The following is a 21,187-nucleotide window of genomic DNA, read 5'->3' as shown; positions in this document are numbered from 1 at the left end:
AAGGACACCAGACAAGGGAGTGGTAAAAATCGGGAACTTAAAGAGTCCAAAGGTCAAATAGCACATGGCCAAACAAAAACATGATCAACAGACATGACAGCTGCATTCGGGCAGAAGAAAGGGTACACCCTGGACAAGTCACAGGGCCAACACAGATAGACAGACAACATTCACACTCACATTCATTCACTAGGGTCAATTTAGTGCAGCTTTTTTTTTTCAATTAAATTTCTAAAGTGTGTGGCTAATAAAAAAAATTAAAAACAACTACAAACCGCGATGGCCCAGTGCTTTCATATATTATACTGTATACTACTTTTGTTTTGGGCCAAACAAACCCCTCTAAAAACAAGTAATTTTGTTTTAGCAAGTGTAGCATTGTTTTGACATTTTTCAGCTTCTTTTGTAGTCCTAAATGGGTTACTATTGTGATAGACAAGCAGTGGCGGAGCTAGACTTTTATCCTTGGGGTGGCCAGGGGGTGGCCAAGGCTATTTCAGGGGGTCCACAGACTATAACAATGAATTTTTTTCTTGACTTATCAATTGCAATCGGAGTGTCAAATGTTGAAATGTACTTACTAAGCACACAGGAGATGAGATTTATGTATATATAATTTCCAGTTTATTAACAAAAGTAAGTTTTACGGTGGTGTCCTAATTTAGGACACCACCGTAAAACTTACTTTACGACGAGAAGGTTATCCTTCTTTTTCTTTGTAACTTCGTTGATCTCCGGCTCTCCGGTCTCCAGCAACGATAACCGACTTCAGTTCAAATCTTCCTCTTCTTCAGTGGCGATTCTTCTTCTTCTCCCCTAATGAACGTGGCTCGCAACGCTTTGTGGTACATAGCGCCAACTACTTTAAAGGAGGGACTTAGCAGTCAATAGGCTTCACTGATTAAAAATGCAACTGGCTCCTTCCGACAAGATGTGCGGTGCCGCGATATGTCAATCATCTGGGGTGGCACCTGGGGGGTCCAGTCAGATTTCAGGGGGGTCCATTGCTACCCTGGCCTCCCCTCTAGCTCCGCCCTTGTAGACAAGGGCTGTCACAATACAAGAATTTAGTAGTTGATACTAATACTAATGAATTTCAATGATTCTTGACACGTATTCGTACCACGGTAAAAAAAATAATAATAATAAACAAACCTTTGTACTTTTAAACCCAGTACTTTATTTAAAACCGTTTCAAAGTTTTTTTTAGATAACTGGACTTCAACATCGTTTTGCATAGAATTTAAATTTTTGTATCAGCTGCCAAGATGTAGCGCGACATTATAAAAACCCAGTAGCAATTATAATGTTGCGCTTGTAGTTATGCTTATAAATGACAATAATAGTCAACTGTTTTAATTTCTAAAAAAACAGCAATGGTGTGTCGTCTTCAAGTACATAACACATAATATTGTCACGTGTGGGTCGCATCTCTATGCGGGGTCATTCCTCCAGATGCAAAACGGACCACTCTGGACAAAAACATGAAGGTAGAAAGGTGATTTGATAATCATAAATCATACACCGTACCATTGACAGAAACAAACAAAAGAAAAGCGTGCCGATCGCAAGCTAAGGCAACCACTTATCACAGGAATCGAGAACAGGAATAACCAACATTTGCATTCCGCAAACAAAGAAGCCAGGACGAGTGGTCAACAAAGGTGGGCTTAAATATTGCTCTTGATTACAAACAGGTGGGTGTCCCAAACAACAGAGACAGGTGAAAATCATAAGTAACCATGGAACTAAACTGAGGAAGTGCACAACAACAGGAACTAAGGGAGTCCAAAAACAGAAAACACAAAACATGATCCCGGACTACGGATCACGACAAATATTTATTCTCAATATTTTTCAAATATATTTGTCGCGTGATATCATCATGTAATTTGAAATGAAATAGGCTAAAACATATATTTAAACACAAATCTTTGCGTTTTTATTCTTGTTTCAACATTTCAGCATTCTCAGTAGTGTTTTTGCTTTTTTTTTCTGTTTATTTTATTTCTACAGTGTGCCATAAAAAAGAGCTGTGTTCAGCAAATGGCAGCCACACTTTGCCTTCATGGTGACATAAGTAAACCAGTAGTGTTCAAAGTGTCGCCAAGCAACGGAAAATTGTCTCCAAGCTGTGTTTTCTTAGGGATAAAGTTTGGAGTAATGCACGCTCCTTGGGCTTGTGGTGGTGGATTTCCACTCCCATTTGTGCAGGGAATATTTAGAAACCGATTGTATTTGATTACTGTATTTTACAAACTATTAGGCGCACTTAAAATCCTTTAATTTTCTCAAAAATCGAAAGTACACCTTATAACCTGGTGCGTCTTATTTACTTATTAATTCTGGTTGTGCTTACTGACCTCAAAATAATTTTATTTAGTACATGATGTAATGATAAGCTTGTCCAGTAGATGGCAGTCACAGATAAGAGGTACATGTGTCCGGAAAATAGGGTCCTGACAAAAGTGATAAAATAATATTTGACTCATATCAGCAAATTAGTAATTTATTTTTCCAACACCGTTCCCTCAATCCATTGCTACATATTCTCTATTCTTTTATCATTCATTCATTTTAACTCATTTTTAAAACCAACTACCGTATTTCCTTGAATTGCCGCCGGGGCGCTAATTAATTTAAAACCTCTTCTCACTCCTGCGCTTACCAAAGGCATGTGGTAAAAGTAAGCATGCGCTAATTATTTTAAAACCTCTTCTTACTCCGGCACTTACCAAAGGTATGCAGTAAAAATTTGAGTGTGATGTGAGCTTGGACCTTAAATCCTACTGAATAGCTCTTAATCGTCTTCCCTTTATGCGATTTCAAATTACTGGTATTGAAATCAGCCTCCTCCATTTTGAAAATGATGACAGGGGAAGTGTCACTCGTGACGTCACGAGTTTGACCAGCCGGTAATACTAAGCATGCGCTAATTATTTTGGGAAGCGAGTTTGACTCGGCAGTAATTCAAGGCAGGCGCATACTATATGCCCTGTGGCAATTCAAGGAAATGCGGTATATTCAATTTATGAGTAATAAACATAAATTACAGAGAAAAAAATGTTTTTATGTTACTACACAAAAATATATAACCGGAGTGAAATATACATCAACAGACTTAAAAAGCAAGATGCCCTGTAAGCATAGAATTCAGTGTGAAAAGTGTTTTTATTCGATACTGTTAGTGTTTTTTAGCTGCAATTATTTACACAAAGGAATAAAAGTGTCAACATAATCATTCCTGGGGGTTTATCATCTAATTCGGTCAGTGTGATCAGTGTCAGAGCTTGGTCCGCATTGCCGGCAGTAAGTCGGACACGTTTCCATTGAGGGTTGGACTCCGCCAAGGCTGTCCTTTGTCACCAATTTTGTTCATAACTTTTATGGACAGAATTTCTAGGCAAAGTCAAGGCGTTGAAGGGATCTGGTTTGGTGGCTGCAGGAAAAGGTCTCTGCTTTTTGCAGAAGATGTGGTCCTGACGGCTTCATCTGGCCAGTATCTTCAGCTCTCACTGGATCGGTTTGCAGCCGAGTGTGAAGCGACTGGGATGAGAATAAGCACCTCCAAGTCCGAGTCCATGGTTCTCGCCAGGAAAAGGGTGGAGTGCCATCTCCGGGTTGGGGAGGAGACCCTGCCCCAAGTGGAGGAGTTCAAGTACCTAGAAGTCTTGTTCACGAGTGAGGGAAAAGTGGATCATGAGATCGACAGACGTGTGAGGCGTCTTCAGTAATGCGGACGGTGTATCGATCTGTTGTGGTGAACAAAGAGCTGAGCCGGAAGGCAAAGCTCTCAATTTATCGGTCGACCTACGTTTCCATCCTCACCTATGGTCATGAGCTTTGGGTTATGACCAAAAGGACAATATCCCAGGTACAAGCGGCCGAAATGAGTTTCCTCTGACGGGTGGCGGGGCTCTTCCTTAGAGATAGGGTGAGAAGCCCTGCCATCTGGGGGGGAGCTCAAAGTAAAGCCGCTGCTGCCGACTGGTAGGAGGCCACAGGGAAGACCCAGGACACGTTGGGAGGACTATGTCTCCCGGCTGGCCTGGGAACGCCTCGGGATCCCCCGGGAAGAGCTGGACGAAGTGGCTGGGGAGAGGAAAGTCTGGGCTTCCCTGCTTAGGCTGCTGCCCCCGCGACCCGATCTCGGATAAGCGGAAGAAGATGGATGGATATATAGTATGTGAAAGTCGCTTCCACGCAGTCCCACTGTCAGACACGGCACAGAAGTCCAGCATGCAGGTTTAACAAGGTTTTTAATGATCGCATGTTTTTATGCAAAGTTTTCTATTTCAGAACGTTACTTTTCAGTCACTGTCCAAACTTCCTCCTACTCCTGCACCCGGCCGCTCACTCTTAAAGACAACAGATGATTAGATTAACACATACCACCTGTGAAATCTAATCACCTGCCAGCTGTGTCCCGCCGTCAGCACATGCCCCGCCCCTGCCCTTAGGCGCTGGTCTTCAGCACCACGGACAGCGGCGGTGACTTTTACTCCTAAAGGCAGTGCTGGCTACACCTCCTCCCACAATATATATTTTCATTTCCGCTGCATTTCAGCAATTTAATGGCACTTGACCTTTTTTACGCTTATTGAAGATATTTATGCTCATGTTTTTTCCGGCGCCCCATGTTGGTTAAGGGGTGCAACTACACCAAATCAATATTGTCTTGTTTTTCAATCGTCAAGAATGAGATTCATTTGGTTTTCACGGAAAAAGCCTAGTAATATACCAGGATTACAGTTTGTCAAAAAATGGCAGTTATGCTGGAAGTTAATGGGTCCGAAACAGTTTATTCCACCCCATTTCAGGTGTGCCCACACTTTTTCAGCAGGCGAGCGAGCTACTTATCAGCTGACCAAGACGAGGTGGTCTACCTTATATCCGGCATCTTCCCACCTCCAAGACATGCACATGGGGTTAGGTCGATTGGCAACACTAAGTTGGCCCTAGTGTGTGAATGTGAGTGTGAATATTCTCTGTCTGTGTTGGCCCTGCGATGAGGGGGCAACTTGTCCAGGGTGTACGTACCCCAGCTGGAATAGGCGACCCCGAAAGGGACAGGCAGTGGGAAATGGATGGATGCAATTTAAAACACAATGAAGGCTTTTTTATATATATATATATATATATATATATATATATATATGTCTTGATTGGATTATCCGGAGAATAGTGCTCGATACCGTGGTAGAGCGCAATATGTAGGTGTGGGAAAAAATCACAAGACTACTTCATCTCTACAGATCTGTTTCATGAGGGGTTCCCTCAATCATCAGGAGCAAATCTCCTGATGATTGAGGGAACCCCTCATGAAACAGATCTGTAGAGATGAAGTAGTCTTGTGATTTTTTCCCACACCTACATATATATATATATATATATATATACTTGTCAAAAGTACCCTGGCAAACTAACATTGAAACTGAACAATGATGTCACATAAGGAACACATGAAATGCCCGAGAGTTGCACAACCGGATTATAAGGCGCACTGCCAATGAGCGGGTCAAGTCAGGTCTATTTTCATACAAAAGGCGCACCAGATTATAGGGCGCATTAAAGGGGTCATATAATTAATATTTTTTGTGGTCTACATAACATGTAGCCCTGCGATGAGGTGGCGACTTGTCCAGGGTGTACCCCACCTTCCGCCCGACTGTAGCTGAGATAGGCGCCAGCGCCCCCCGCGACCCCAAAAAGGAATAAGCGGTAGAAAATGGATGGATGGATGGATACATAACATGTAATGGTGGTTCTTTGGTCAAAATGTTGCATGGATTATGTTTTACAGATCATCTTCAAGCCGCTTTCTGACACTCGCTTCAGGATGTGACATTTTGTGGGCGATCTTATTTACGTGGCTCACCTTCGGCACCGTCTTTTCCCCGTCATCTTTGTTGTAGCGGTGTAGCGTGCAAAGACGGGAGTGGGAGAAATTTAAAAAAGATGGAACTAACTGTTTTAATGACATTCAGACTTTAATTAAAGGCCCACTGAAACCCACTACTACCGACCACGCAGTCTTATAGTTTATATATCAATGATGAAATATTAACATTGCAACACATGCCAATACGGCCTTTTTAGTTTACTAAATTGCAATTTTAAATTTCCCGCGAAGTGTCCTATTGAAAATGTCGCAGAATGCTGACGTGTACGCGTGACGTCACGGACTGTTAGGAAATATTAGCGCTGCGCACACACACAGCTAAAAGTCGTCTGCTTTAACTTTATAATTACACAGTATTTTGGACATCTGTTTTGCTGAATCTTTTGCAATTTGTTCAATTAATATTGGAGAAGTCAAAGTAGAAATATGGAGTTGGGAAGCTTTAGCCATAGGCCACACAAACACACGGTGATTCCTTGTTTAAAATTTCCGGAGGTGAAATGTTACTATGGATCAGAGCGATCAAGTGAACATGGATCCTGACCACTTGTCAACCAGCAGTTTTCGGTGAGAAAATTGTGGTAAAAAGTCGCCACTTACCGGGGATCAGCGGACCTTGTGCCGTCCGTACAGCTGCCGTAAACTTCCATCAGACCCTGGCATCAACACACCCGTGGATACACCCTTCCGACTATCAGGTAATATTCAACTCACTAAAACACTAGCAACACAATAGAAAGATAAGGGATTTCCCATAATTATCCTAGTAAATGTGTCTAAAAACATCTGAATCCGTCACAATGCATTAGCGTTTTTTTTTTAACCTGATTTTTTTTCTTCTTTTTTTTCTAGTCCGTTCGCTATCAATATCCTCAAACACGGATCTTTAATCCTCGCTCAAATTAATGGGGACATTGTCGTTTTCTCGGTCCGAATAGCTCTTTTTGTTGGAGGCTCCTATTAAAAACAATGTGAGGATGTGAGAAGCCATCAACGGGTGACGTCATCGTCTGCGACTTCCGGTAAAGGCAGGGTTTTTCTGTTAGCTACCAAAAGTTGCGAACTTTATTGTCGATGTTCTCTACTAAATCGTTTCAGCAAAAATATGGCAATATCGCGAAATGATCAAGTATGACACATAGAATAGACCTGCTATCTCCGTTTAAATAAGAAAATCTCATTTCAGTAGGCCTTTAAATCAATAACAGAGCAGCATCTCCTCAACCATGGCTCACTCGTGCACTAACCACGCCGGAAATATTTCCCGTGAAAAACCGTCCGACTGGAACTCTCTAATAACTAAAGTTCCTTGGGTGAATAACGTAAAATCACTATACCGGTATATTTTAACACTTTCATGGCGAGGTTACTAACAGATACAAGTGAGAACTTTACACTACTTTATATTAGAAATGGCAACAGCGGAGGATGAATGTCCCATAACAAGAAAATAGAGAAAAAGAAGAAGCTTATCGACTCAGGTTTCGGCACGGACTACAAAGGCGGACCTTATACACACACCATGATAATACTCGTATGTTGAAGCACAGTACAATCCATCAAGCGGTGTGGCTTCATATCTTACCAAAGTCGTAGTAAAACATTTTGATAGATTTTTTAGCGCAGTGTGTAATGTTCTATATTTTCAATGGAACACATAAAATTTCTGTGTTGGTTACGTAGGTCATATTGCAGTCTTCACGTATCTCTTATGTGACTGCCATCGTATTGCAGCCTACACATCTCTTACATGTGAGTGCCATCTACTGGTCATACTTATCGTTTCACCATGTACCAAACAAAATAGCTTCGAGGTCGGTAAGCACAACCAAAATTATTCCGTACAATAGGGTTATAAAGTGCACTGTCGAGTTTTGACAAAATGAAAGGATTTTTAGTGCGCCTTATAGTCAAAGAAATACGGTATTAAAATAATTGATTGCTGCAGCCCGAAAGCAACGAGGCAACAATAACAAATATTTGTCAAATATTTTTTTATAATCAACCCTGACATTAAAACAATTGTGAGAACTTGTTGAATTAGGTCTTGACGTTGAGCAACTCAAACATAACGTTGAAACGACATGCTTTTTGACGACGTTTAATCAATGTTTGGTTCTGACGTTGATGTGACCATTGAATTTTGGTCTTTTCGCAACTAACAAGATGGATCCAACCTTTGACATCAGTATTGTCTCAATTTACAATTTCGCAACGTATTTTTTTAAAGGACGTGTGTATAATCAACGTTGTATCAATGGCTTATGTGTAACGTCGAGTTCGCACTTTACTTCGTTGATCGTTCTCCCAGGATGCAGACGGAAAACTCCACAGGCAAGGTACAGGTAAGAAAATGATTTAATGCGGGATACAACAAATGAGCACCAGCTAACGGAAGCTAACGGAATAGCTAACAAGAAAAGCTAAGCATATAAAAGGGTAGACAAAAGGCAAAGCTTAGCTCAGGAACCAAATTAGTAGCCATCGTAACTGTTGCGTGGAAGCAAATAATAAAACCACCAAAAAACGAAAAGCAGCAAATAAGTAGCTCTCTGATTAGTGCAGCGGAGCAGATGAGCGTCCCGAACCCTAATCAGAGGCAGGTGGAAATCATTTGCAGTCATGGCAACTCAAACACAAACCCCGGGGTGCTCAAAACAGGAACTGAGGGAGTCCAAAACCAAGCAAACAGGATCCTGGCAGTGGATCATGAAATTAACCTGCTCAGTGGCCTTGTGGTTAGGGTGTCCGCTCTGAGATCGGTAGGTCGTGAGTTCAAAGCCCGGCCGAGTCATACCAAAGACTATTAATATGGGACCCGATACCTCTCTGCTTGACACTCAACATCAAAGGTTGGAATTGGGGGTTAAAGCACCAAAATGATTTCCGAGAGCAGCCACTGCTGCTGCTCCCTGCTCCCCTCCCCTCCCAGGTGGTGGAACAAGGGGATGGGTCAAAGGCAGAGGGTGATTCACCACATCTAGTGTGTGTGTGACTATCAGTAGTACTTTAACTTTATTAGGAGGTTCTTTAAAGTAAAGAATGCCTGAAACAAACACACCATACTGATAGAGAATAATTCATGTGTAACAGAGATAATGTACGTGATGTAGTTTCATATGCAAAAAGTAAAACACTTAAATATGCAAACATTTAAATTACTTATTTTCCTCACAGCGTACACAAAATAAGTCAAGCAAACGTGAGAATAATTATCTTCCAGATGAGATGTTTTGTTTGTATGCGACATTTTGTTAAATGATCGCATTTCCAAAATGAGAGCACGGCCATGTTTCACCGCATATGCCAAATTTGAGGACAAGGGGGGTCTTTCTATTTTTGTTTCCACAGAATCAGCTGTATGGAGATGAAAGGGAAAGAAGGGAGGGGTTGAGACAGGAACATGGCTTGCAACAAACACGGTCTTAGGATACAGGACCAGGACCAGGTCTGCTTAAATACAACATCATATATGATGCAAGTATTGTATAGTTAACAGGGGAACCAATGACAGTTGCTTTTGTCTCATTAAAGCACACAACTGCGATGAGGTGGCGACTTGTCCAGGGTGTACGCCGCCTTCCGCCCGATTGTAGCTGAGATAGGCGCCAGCGCCCCCCGCAACCCCAAAAAGGAATAAGCGGTGGGTAATGGATGGATGGATAAAGCACACAACTGATCAAATTAAAAACGGAAAAATAATAAAAGAGATGGTTTTTGATCCCAATTCTGTGGGGCATCACAGCCCGATCATTATCCATGGGGAGAGAGTGGAGCATGTGTCCTCCTATAAGTACTTGGGTATTTGTTTTGACTCCCAGTAAACTTGGGCCATGTTTGCTCCCGTATTAACCAGTGCCTGCACTTTCTAAGGAGGCTCAGGGCCCACGGTGTGGCAAGCAATATCAAGATGTTGTTTTATAGGGCAAACATTGAATCTGTTATCCGTCAAATCTGTCTGTCAAACTCAAAAACCCAACTTGAAAACCTTTAAAGAGGGCTTGTAAAATAATCTGCATGCAGCCCCCTTGTTCCCTTCAGGAAATATTCGACAAGACTGTGAGGAAGCAGGGTCTTAAAATCAACCGTAACCCACTCCACATACTTTATACTGAAATTGTGTTGATGCCAAATGGTGAACGGTACAGAACAGCAAGATTCAAACACAACAGGTATATAGATGTTCCTTTGTCCCACTGGCAATCAAAGTACTTAACAACAGAAAACTACTGTACTAACTAGATGCAATAATGAGTGCAATATTGGCATAGTGCAATACGGAAGGTGATTGGCAACACTAAATTGGCCCTAGTGTGTGAATGTTAGTGTGATTGTTGTTTGTCTATCTGTGTTGGCCCTGCGACTTGTCCCGGGTGTACCCTGCCTTCCTCCCGAATTTTGCTGAGATACGCTCCAGCACCCCCCGCAAACCCGAGAGGTACAAGCGGTAAGAAATGGATGGATGGATGGATGGATGGATGGATGGATGGGAGTTGTGCAATACGGGGGGAGTGTGATGTGTGATCTCATAACTAACTAATGTACCCGCGCACTGTTCATGTATGTATGTATGTATGTATGTACAGTATGTATTTATCAGCACTCAAATTTTACCGCGGCAGCCACGGCAAATGCCGTGATCGCCCTCGTCATTTGCCCTAAAGCCCAAAAAATGTACCAACATTTGCGGGAAGAACATGCCGTGACCGCCTTTGACTTTTTACTTGTTAATGAACGAGGGATGTAACGGTATAATGATTATTTGCAATAATTCTTGACGGTTAGTAATACCGTAAAATGTTTTAATTACTGAAAAAACTTAATTTATTAATGCATTTTTGGCAACACAAAGTCAGGCGCTAGTGGTGTTTGACTTGATAATCATGGCGGGCCAACAGCACCTACTTTGCTCCGGAGATTTCCCCTTGAAGTAAACAGAACCAAACGCTTGTTTTAACATCATTTTCCCTTGCTTCCAGCTGTGCGTTTAAGAGCGCACTGCTGTGTTTAGATGGAGACAGATGTGGACAATATTGGAGACACTTGTAAGTCTGTATATATATATATATATATATATATATATATATATATATATATATATATATATTTATATGTATATAAATATATATATACATATTCTATATGTATGTATATGTGTATATATATATATATATATTAGATATATATGTATGTGCCCTGCGATGAGGTGGCGACTTGTCCAGGGTGTACACCGCTTTCCGCCCGATTGTAGCTGAGATAGGCGCCAGCGCCCGACGCGACCCCAAAAGGGAATAAGCGGTAGAAAATGGATGGATGGATATATGTATGTGTGTATATATATACATAGTCAAGGTTTCTGTGGTTTATATGTTATACATGGGGACGGCGTGGCGAAGTTGGGAGAGTGGCTGTGCCAGCAATCTGAGGGTTACTGGTTCAATCCCCACCTTCTACCATCCTAGTCAAGTTCCGTTGTGTCCTTGGGCAAGACACTTCACCCTTGCTCCTGATGGGTCCTGGTGAGCGCCTTGCATGGCGGCTCGCGATGTCAGAGTGTGAATGTGTGCGTGAATGGGTGAATGTGGAAATACTGTCAAAGTGCTTTGGGCTCCTTAAAAAGAAGAGCGCTATACAAGTACAACCCATTTACCATACAGTGCTCAATACCGGGGTGAAGCGGAATATACGTTGTACGTTATACGTGTTGTCCGTCTATCTGTGTTGGCCCTGGGATGAGGTAGCGACTTGTCTATGGTGTACGCCGCCTTCTGCCCGGATGCAGCTGATATAGGTTCCAGCGACCCCGAAAGGGACAAGAAAAATAAAGAAAGAAAATGGATGGATATATATATATTAGGGGTGGGCAAATTAATGCGTTAATTACGAGTTAACTCATCAATCTATTAACGCCGACAATTATTTTATCGCGCATTTGCGTATGTTGTTTACATGCTTTTATTTTGTTAACGCCTTTTCTTATAAAGATGGCGGCGCCCGGATGGGCTTCGGCGTGGAGGGGCTCTTGGTAAAGATGGAACATTTGGCAAAATACCGGACAATTCTGCAAATTTTATGGCTGGCTTACAGCGTGGTCACTCCGGGATCACTTACGACCGCCAGACAATTCTGAATGTGGATAGATCGGGCCGTTTTGGACTGAATGACGCGTGCTTGCTAGACCGGCTAGCTAGCATGGGAATACTTTGCCGGCTACATCCAGCGGCCTGTGAAGCAGCGGAGTATATGTGTTGTCTGTCTTTTTATGAATAATGCAGACAAGGCGTGTTGGCTGAGTTCTTAACGTTTACTTTCAGAGCGTGCATATAACAACATACAAGATGCCGTCATGGCAACACACAACCTATACTGGGCTATCGCGCATGCTCGTCACTCCTGTTGCATGCTGGGTAGGGTAGTTCTTTTTTTCCCTGGCTCTTAACATCACAATATAGTACCATGTATATGATGCGTTGAGTTTATCAAAGCACCAATCAAACAATCGGAAAATTCCCATCATATCAATTCCTAGATATGGTCGTAATTATTTTAAGTGCACTACGCATAATAAACACAACATTATTAATATTGCTACTATGGATAATTTGATCAAAAATTCCCTAAAACAGCCCACTACCTATAATATAGGTTTTTTAATCATAAGATCCCTGATAAAAAAAAAATGTTCCTGCTGTTTCCTCAGAAATTGCCTGTTCGGATGTTATGATTGTGGCTCAGAGATTTGTATGTAGATTATATTTATTTTCCATAACAAACAGGTTAACTTAAATACCCTGGCAGTGGAAATAAGATTAAATGTTTGTATTTACATTTTTTGAGTTGATTTTCATAAAATATGCTATTTAACTGCTACTGTTTAACAAGGACTGATTTAAATTGTGTTTGGACAACAAATGTTTTGGCGCTTTTGTTCATGTGGGAGAATATTCCAATAAAGGTGCACTACACACTACTTTTGAATTCATTATTGGGCTTTGGGTATACAATGCAGTTAATTGCGATTAATCGGAGAAAAAGTGCGATTAACTTCGATTAAAATGTTTAATCGTTGCCCAGCCCTAATATATATGTATATTCTGCATGGACAGAAAATAATGTTTGTATTGGGGCCTTTCTAACTTGCCTTGGTGCCCTAAAATATGAGCCCTCCTTTAAGGCAACACTTGCCTTGACCTTAAAAAGTTAAGATTTGAAGCCTGATGTATGTATGTAAAACGCTGTGTCTTCATGTCCAAGACAATAAATCTAAGTATTATTATTATTATAAATGGAGTGGAAAATCAACACACACTCAATGACAGCAAGACTTCCACATACACAGGAAGCTATTGAATAAGTAATAAGTGCCTGGGTGTAGGGTAGACTGACCATACGTCCCCTTTTCCCCGGACATGTCCTCTTTTGCGGGACTGTCCGGGGTATCCGGACGGGGTTTCTTAATTGCCTCAAATGTTCGGCGTTTTTGTGTGAAGGTTGCGTGTATTTCCAATGTATGTACAGGGTTAAGATGGGCTGAAAAAAAACAAATTGTGAAGGTCTGCGCACGCAACACAGCCATGAGGGAGGTAGCGAGAGAGCAAATAGTGGATTGATGTTTTTTGGGGGTTTTTTAGCCAAGTTTGTTTTCCGCCTTGTGCGCGCCGTAGTTTGCACTTTTTTTTAAAATATGTCTTTACCTTCACGCCATGTCTCGTCACCTTCCTCTGCATTCCGGGAAAATGGCATTCCGGGAAAATAAACCACACCATAGCCCCCGTTCTGACTGAAAACTACCACAAAGGCAAAACTATGGATACAGTATGAAACAAAAGACTTGCTAAACGTGACATGAATAAACAAAACTTACTTGGAAGGTAATGAGCAGAGCGATACATAACCAGAGTGAACAGAGCATGGAGCAACAAAAATGACGCCAGCCCAACTGCCTGGCAACTATAAGCTTGAATAATAGTGACATGATTAACACAGGTGCCTGACTCCTAAACAAATCAGGTGTGTGAGTCCAAATGAGTACAGCTGAACTAGTCGGTCGTCATGGTGACAAAACAATGGAGCGTAAACAGGAACTAAAAAGAGTATTAAACCAACGGAACATAACTAAACAGAATGTGACCACAGAACATGACATTGGGAACCCAAAAATTTACTGTGGGACCCCATTTTTATGACTTGATGGGGTCCATGGGACCAACACTGCTGTCAACAGAGGAGAAAAAAATGCTTTATTTAAATAAATATATTATTTATAAAGCAAGTTCAAGATATTCAGATCTCACTGGATCGGTTCACAGCCGAGTGTGAAGCGACTGGGATGAGAATCAGCACCTCCAAGTCCGAGTCCATGGTTCTCGCCCTAAAAGGGTGGAGTGCCATTTCCGTGTTGGGGAGGAGACCCTGCCCCAAGTGGAGGAGTTCAAGTAATTCGGAGTCTTGTTCACGAGTGAAGAAAGAGTGGATCGTGAGATCGACAGGTGAATCGGTGCGGCGTCTTCAGTAATGCGGACGTTGTACCGATCCGTTGTGGTGAACAAAGAGCTGAGCCGGAAGGCAAAGCTCTCAATTTACCAGTCGATCTACGTTCCCATCCTCGCCTATGGTCATGAGCTTTGGGTTATGACCGAAAGGATAAGATCACGGGTACAAGCGCCCGAAATTAGTTTCCTCTGCCGGGTGGCGGTGCTCTCCCTTAGAGATTGGGTGAGAAGCTCTGTCATCCGGAATGAGCTCAAAGTAAAGCCGCTGCTCCGTCACATGGAGAGGAGCCAGATGAGGTGGTTCGGGCATCTGGTCAGGATGCCACCCGAACGCCTCCCGAGGGAGGTGTTTCGGGCACGTATGACCGGTAGGAGGCCTCGAGAAAGACCCAGGACACGTTGGGAAGACTTTGTCTCCCGGCTAGCATAGGAACGCCTCAGGATTCCCCGGGAAGAGCTGGACAAAGTGGCTGGGGAGAGAGAAGTCTGGGCTTCCCTGCTTCGGATGCTGCCCCCGCAACCCGACCTCGGATAAGCGGAGGAGGATGGATGGATGGATGGATGGAGTTCAAGTATCATTGGCAAATTTTCACCTAGTCCCGACCTTGGCGTGCTGCCCACCTTGGCACGCATATATGTGTCCTCTTTTTGGGATTTCACAATATGGTCAGCTTTAAAGGCCTACTGAAAACCACTACTACCGACCACGCAGTCTGATAGTTTATATATCAATGATGAAATATTAACATTGCAACACATGCCAATACGGCCTTTTTAGTTTACTAAATTGCAATTTTAAATTTCCCGCGAGGTATCCTGTTGAAAACGTCGCGGAATGATGCTTATGTTGAATCGTGCTTGTGACGTTATTGGTTGGAGCGGACATTTCAGCCCAGCACCACTCACGGCTAAAAATCGTCTCTTTTCATCGCTTGATTACACAGTATTTTGGACATCTGTGTTGCTGAATCTTTTGCAATTTGTTAAATTAATAATGGAGACTATAAAGAAAAATGCTGTTGGTGGAAAGCGGTGGATTGCAGCTGGCTTTAGCAACCGAAACACAGCCGGTGTTTCTTTGTTTGTTGTGAAGCTTTAACACAGAGCGGTCAAGCGAACATGTTTCTCTACCACATGTCAACCAATTGTGATATTAAGTCGGCTCTTACCGGAGACTTCAGCGGATTAAGCAACCTCCTCCTGCAACTGTCAAAAAGGCAGCTGTGATCTTGGCTCCTCCTTTGGCTTCTCTCAGAGACACTGGCGTTCACGGCAGCCCTCCGACTTTCAGGTATGACTTTATAATCTCACTAAAACACTATTAACACATTAAGCAGATAAGGGATTTTCCAGAATTATCCTAGTAAATGTGTCTAATAACATCTGAATCGCTCCCACTGCCGCCGCCTGGAGCCCTCGCCTTTTCTTTTTTTTTCTTTTTTCCTTTTTTTTAGTGCTTCACTCTAACTTTCCTCATCCACTAATCTTTCATCCTCGCTCAAATTAATGGGGAAATCGTCGCTTTCTTGGTCCGAATTGCTCCTGCTGCTGTTGGCTATGTATATAAACAATGTGAGGATGTGAGGAGCCCTACAACTTGTGACGTCACGCGCACATCGGCTTCTACTTCCGGTACAGGCAAGGCTTTCTTATTAGCGACCAAAAGTTGCAAACTTTATCTTCGATGTTTTTTACTAAATCCTTTCAGCAAAAATATGGCAATATCACAAAATGATCAAGTATGACACATAGAATGGACCTACTATCCCCGTTTAAAGGCCTACTGAAATGAGATTTTCTTTCTAAAACGGGGATAGCAGGTCCATTCTATGTGTCATACTTGATCATTTCGCGATATTGACATTTTTTTGCTGAAAGGATTTAGTAGAGAACATCGACGATAAAGTTCGCAACTTTTGGTTGCTAATAAAAAAGATTTGCCTTGTGCGCGTGACGTCACCAGTGTGAGGGCTCCTCACATCCTCACATTGTTTATAATGTGTGCCACCAGCAGTAAGAGCAATTCGGACCGAGAAAGCGACAATTTCCGCATTAATTTGAGCGAGGATGAAAGATTCGTGGATGAGGATATTTATAGTGAAGGACTAGGAAAAAAAATAAATAATAATAAAATAAAATAAAAAGCGACGGCTCCGGGCGGCGGCAGTGTGAGCGTTTCAGATGTAATTACACTCATTTACTAGGATAATTCTGGAAGATCCCTTATCTGTTTATCGTTTTAATAGTGTTTTAGTGACATTGTAAAGACATACCTCAAAGTCGGTGCTGCGGTGAACACGCCAGGGTCTCAGAGAGAAGCCGAGCTCACAGCTGCCTTTTTGACAGCTACTGCAGGAGGACGCATAATCCACTGATGTCTCCGGTAAGATATATATCACAATTTTCCCATCCAAAAACATGCTGGTTGACGTAGAGAAACATGTTCGCTTGACCGCTCTGTGTTAAAGCTTCACAACAAACAAAGAAACACAGGCTGTGTTTCGGTGCTAAAGGCAGCTGCAATCCACCGCTTTCTACCAACAGCATTTTTATTTATAGTCTCCATTACTAATTGAACAAATTGCAAAATATTCAGCAACACAAATGTCCAAATTACTGTGTAATTATGCGATGAAAAGAGACGACTTTTAGCCGTAAGTGGCGCTGCGCTAATATGTCCCCTCCAACCAATAACGTCACAAACACGTGTCATCATCGGGTCATCATTCCGCAACGTTTTCCACAAGAAACGCCGCGTGAAATTTAAAATTGCAATTTAGTAAACTAAACCGGCCGTATTGGCATGTGTTGCAATGTTAATATTTCATCATTGATGTATAAACTATCAGACTGTGTGGTCGGTAGTAGTGGGTTTTAGTAGGCCTTTAAATAAAGAAATCTCATTTCAGTAGGCTTTTAGTGTAAGGCCTATTGAAACCCACTACAACCCACCACGCAGTCTGATAGTTTATATATCAATGATGAAATATTAACATTGCAACACATGCCAATACGGCCTTTTTATTTTACTAAATTGCAATTTTAAATTTCCCGGGAGTTTCGCCTTGAAAACGTTGTGTAATGATGACGTGTACGCAAGACGTCACGGGTTTTTAGGAAATATGAGCGCTGCACACACACACAGCTAAAAGTCGTCTGCTTTAACGGCATAATTACATAGTATTTTGAAGATCTGTGTTGCTGAATCTTTTGCAATTTGTTCAATTAATATTGGAGAAGTCAAGTAGAAAGATGGAGTTGGGAAGCTTTAGCCTGTAGCCACACAAACACACGGTGATTCCTTGTTTAAAATTCCTGGAGGTGAAACTTTACTATGGATCAGAGCGCGGTCAAGCAAACATGAATCACGACGGAATGTCAACTAGCAGGTTTCGGTGAGAAAATTGAGGTAAAAAGTTGCTTCTTACGGGAAATCAGCTGAGCTTGTGCCGTCCATAGCTGCCGTCGACTCCCCTGAGACACTGCGCCTCAAGACACCCGTGGACACACCTCCGACTATCAGGTACTATTAAACTCACTAAAACACTAGCAACACAATAGAAAGATAAGGGATTTCCCAGAATTATCCTAGTAAATGTGTCTAAAAACATCTGAATCCGTCCCAATACAATCGCGTTGTTTTTTTTTCTAGTCCGTTGCTATCAATATCCTCAAACACAAATCTTTCATCCTCGCTCAATTTAATGGGGAAATTGTCGTTTTCTCGGTCCTAATAGCACTTTTTGTTGGAGGCTCCCGTTAAAATCAATGTGAATATGTGAGGACCCCCACAATTGTGACATCATTGTCTGCGACTTCCGGTAAAGGGAGGGCTTTTTTGTCAGCACCAAAAGTTGCGAACTTTAACATGGAGGTTCTCTACTAAATCCTTTCAGCAAAAATATGGCAATATCGCGAAATGATCAAATATGACACATAGAATGGACCTGCTGTCCCCGTTTAAAAAAGAAAATCTCATTTCAGTAGGCCTTTTAGTGTAGGGGGGTTAGGTTTTATAGTTAAAGGCCTGCTGAAATGAGATTTTGTTATTTAAACTATACGAAATGAATGCTGTTCTAAGTTAATGATATTAACACAGACACTTGTAAACTTTGTAGAATAACAGCTATTGCTAACAATGTTAAAGGCCTACTGAATGAGATTTTCTTATTCAAACGGGGATAGCAGGTCCATTCTATGTGTCATACTTGATCATTTCGCGATATTGCCATATTTTTGCTGAAAGGATTTAGTAGAGAACATCCACCATAAAGTTCGCAACTGGAGAAAAGCCCTGCCTCTACCGGAAGTCGCAGAAGATGACTTCACATGTTGATGGCTCCTCATATATTCACATTGATTTTAATGGGAGCGTCCAACAAAAAGTGCTATTCGGACTGAGAAAAAGACAATTTCCCAATTAATTTGAGGGAGGATGAAAGATTCGTGTTTGAGGATATTGATAGCGACGGACTACAAAAAAAAAACAATTACAAAAAAAAACTATTGCGTTGCATTGAGACGGATTCATATGTTTTTAGAGACATTTACTAGGATAATGCTGGGAAATCCCTTATCTTTCTATTGTGTTGCTAGTGTTTTAGTGAGTTTAACAGTACCTGATAGTCGGAAGTGTACGTCCACGGCCGGGCGTTGACGCGCAGTGTCTCGGGGAAGTCGACGGCAGCTGTACGGGAGGCGCAAGCTCAGCTGATATCCGGTAAGCGGCGACTTTTTAACCACAATTTTCTCACCGAAACCTGATGGTTGACAAGTGGTCGGGATCCATGTCCGCTGTGATCCATAGTAAAGTTTCATCTCCAGGAATTTTAAACAAGGAATCAGCGTGTGTTTGTGTGGCTAAAGGCTAAAGCTGCTTCAAGGTGGAAGAGGGGTTAGTGCGTCTGCCTCACAATACGAAGTTCCTGCAGTCCTGGGTTCAAATCCAGGCTCGGGATCTTTTTGTGTGGAGTTTGCATGTTCTCCTCGTGAATGCGTGGGTTCCCTCCGGGTACTCCGGCTTCCTCCCACTTCCAAAAACATGCACCTGGGGATAGGTTGATTGGCAACACTAAATTGGCCCTAGTGTTTGAATGTGAGTGTGAATGTTGTCTGTCTATCTGTGTTGGCCCTGCGATGAGGTGGCGACTTGTCCAGGGTGTACCCCGCCTTCCGCCCGATTGTAGCTAAGATAGGCGCCAGCGCCCCCCGCGACCCTGAAAGGGAATAAGCGGTAGAACATGGATGGAAGGCTAAAGCTTCCCAACGCCATTGTTCTACTTTGACTTCTCCAATATTATTTGAACAAATTGCAAATGATTCAGCAACACAGATCGCCAAAATACTGTGAAATTATGCCGTTAAAGCAGACGACTTTTAGCTGTGTGTGTGTGCAGCGCTCATATTTCCTTAAAACCCGTGACGTCTTGTGTACACGTCATCATTACACGATGTTTTCAAGACGAAACTCCCCGGGAAATTTAAAATTGTAATTTAGTAAACTAAAAAGTGTTGCAATGTTAATATGTCATCATTGAAGTATAAACTATCAGACTGCGTGGTGGGTAGAAGTGGGTTTCAGTAGACCTTTAAAATCACTAATAAAGGGGAAAATTAATAAATAGGTATACAAAAAACAGCAGGTGGGCTTTAATAGAGTTTGAGAGGGTTTGACTATGAGGACACCTGCTCCTGCCTTGGTCATTTCTGCGTGTGCAAAACTCACGCATGATCCTGACAAACATGCAAAGAGAGCCACGCACCGCTGCACACGCTCACTCCACCCCCGGCTACACGTCGGTGTGGATGCTAGCTCAAGCAAGGCGGGCACAAACGGACTTCCGTCAACAACTTGTCCCGTGTTTTCCGGGAGCAGTTGTGAGAAAACAAACAAAAACAAAAAAAAACACGCATTACTCACCACAGCTGTCGCTTGGTGGGCAGGCAGTCTTTGTTGGAGGCTGTCACTCCCATGGCCATCTGCATCACCGTAATGTATTTCTGGTACTTCATCTTCCTTTGGACCGCTACTTCGAGGAAGCCGTGAGCGTGTGCGCGCGAATGCGCTCCTGAAGCTCCCCCGACACCCGCCGCGCGTCCAGCGGCATCAGCAGCGCCATGTCCAGGGGGGGAGGTCCCCGGGGAACCGGAGGAAAGGTACCACGCCGCCGTCGTCGCCACCGCCGCCTCCGCCCTGCATGTCAGCCCGCCGCCTCGCTAATCTCATTAGAGCTCAGAATAGATTGGCTAATCCATTCAATTTTAGGCTCATTGTTGTGGCTCTGTTTCTCCCGCCGTCTCCAACCTCGAGTTGTGTTTTGTTTGTTTAGTTGGAGTCTCCGGGAAGAGTGAGGAGAGGATGCGGCGTCGGCGGCAATCCACGCGTGTGTGAGGTAGGGAGAGAAGTGCGCTGGGAGAGGAGGAGAAGGAGGAGTAGGAGGAGAGGGAGGGACGTCATGGTTTAAGAGAGGGGGGTGAAAATATTGAAAACATCTTAATGTCAGGTTGAAGAACATACAGGATGGACATAAGCGAGCGAGATGCTTAAAAATATACTTTTAAAGGCGGAATTCATTGCTATCTTGTTGCCTCTGTTTACTATAGGCCAGGGGTGTCAAACTCAAATACAGATTGGGCCAAAATTCTGAACTGAACAAAGCCGCGGGCCAAAGTTGAACAACTTAACCTTTTAATAGGGACCCAAACACGTTTTGCATTAAATATTGAACAAGCAAGGCTTATATAACTTTATAGTGACATGCAAAATCGAGTTTTCTTGGAAGAGTTAGTGCTG

At 42.6% G+C, this 21,187-nt stretch overlaps 1 protein-coding gene and 1 long non-coding RNA gene across 17 annotated transcripts in view; one reads left to right on the top strand and one right to left on the bottom strand.

Moving 5' to 3' along the window:
• Nucleotides 1–20,780, bottom strand: part of tjp1a (tight junction protein 1a) — a 310,964-nt gene extending 290,184 nt beyond the window's left edge. For 14 of the 16 annotated variants that reach the window (XM_061887093.1, XM_061887101.1, XM_061887102.1 and 11 more), the window contains exon 1: nt 20,315–20,779. In XM_061887093.1, coding sequence (XP_061743077.1) covers nt 20,315–20,406 — 92 coding nt within the window. In that variant the 5' untranslated portion in view covers nt 20,407–20,779. Of the gene's footprint in view, nt 1–20,314 lie in introns of all 16 variants that reach the window. The other 2 variants (XM_061887097.1, XM_061887095.1) reach the window with 1 other exon arrangement.
• Nucleotides 20,186–21,187, top strand: part of LOC133542878 (uncharacterized) — a 57,679-nt gene continuing 56,677 nt past the window's right edge. The window contains exons 1-2 of the long non-coding RNA XR_009804238.1: nt 20,186–20,550; nt 20,724–20,786. This is a non-coding gene — a long non-coding RNA (uncharacterized LOC133542878). The remainder of the gene's footprint in view (nt 20,551–20,723; nt 20,787–21,187) is intronic.

Source organism: Nerophis ophidion, linkage group LG25 (assembly GCF_033978795.1).
Source record: "Nerophis ophidion isolate RoL-2023_Sa linkage group LG25, RoL_Noph_v1.0, whole genome shotgun sequence".
Classification (NCBI taxonomy): Eukaryota; Metazoa; Chordata; class Actinopteri; order Syngnathiformes; family Syngnathidae; genus Nerophis; species Nerophis ophidion.
Note: the sequence above shows the minus strand (reverse complement) of the source record. Positions and strands in the feature narration are given on the sequence as shown.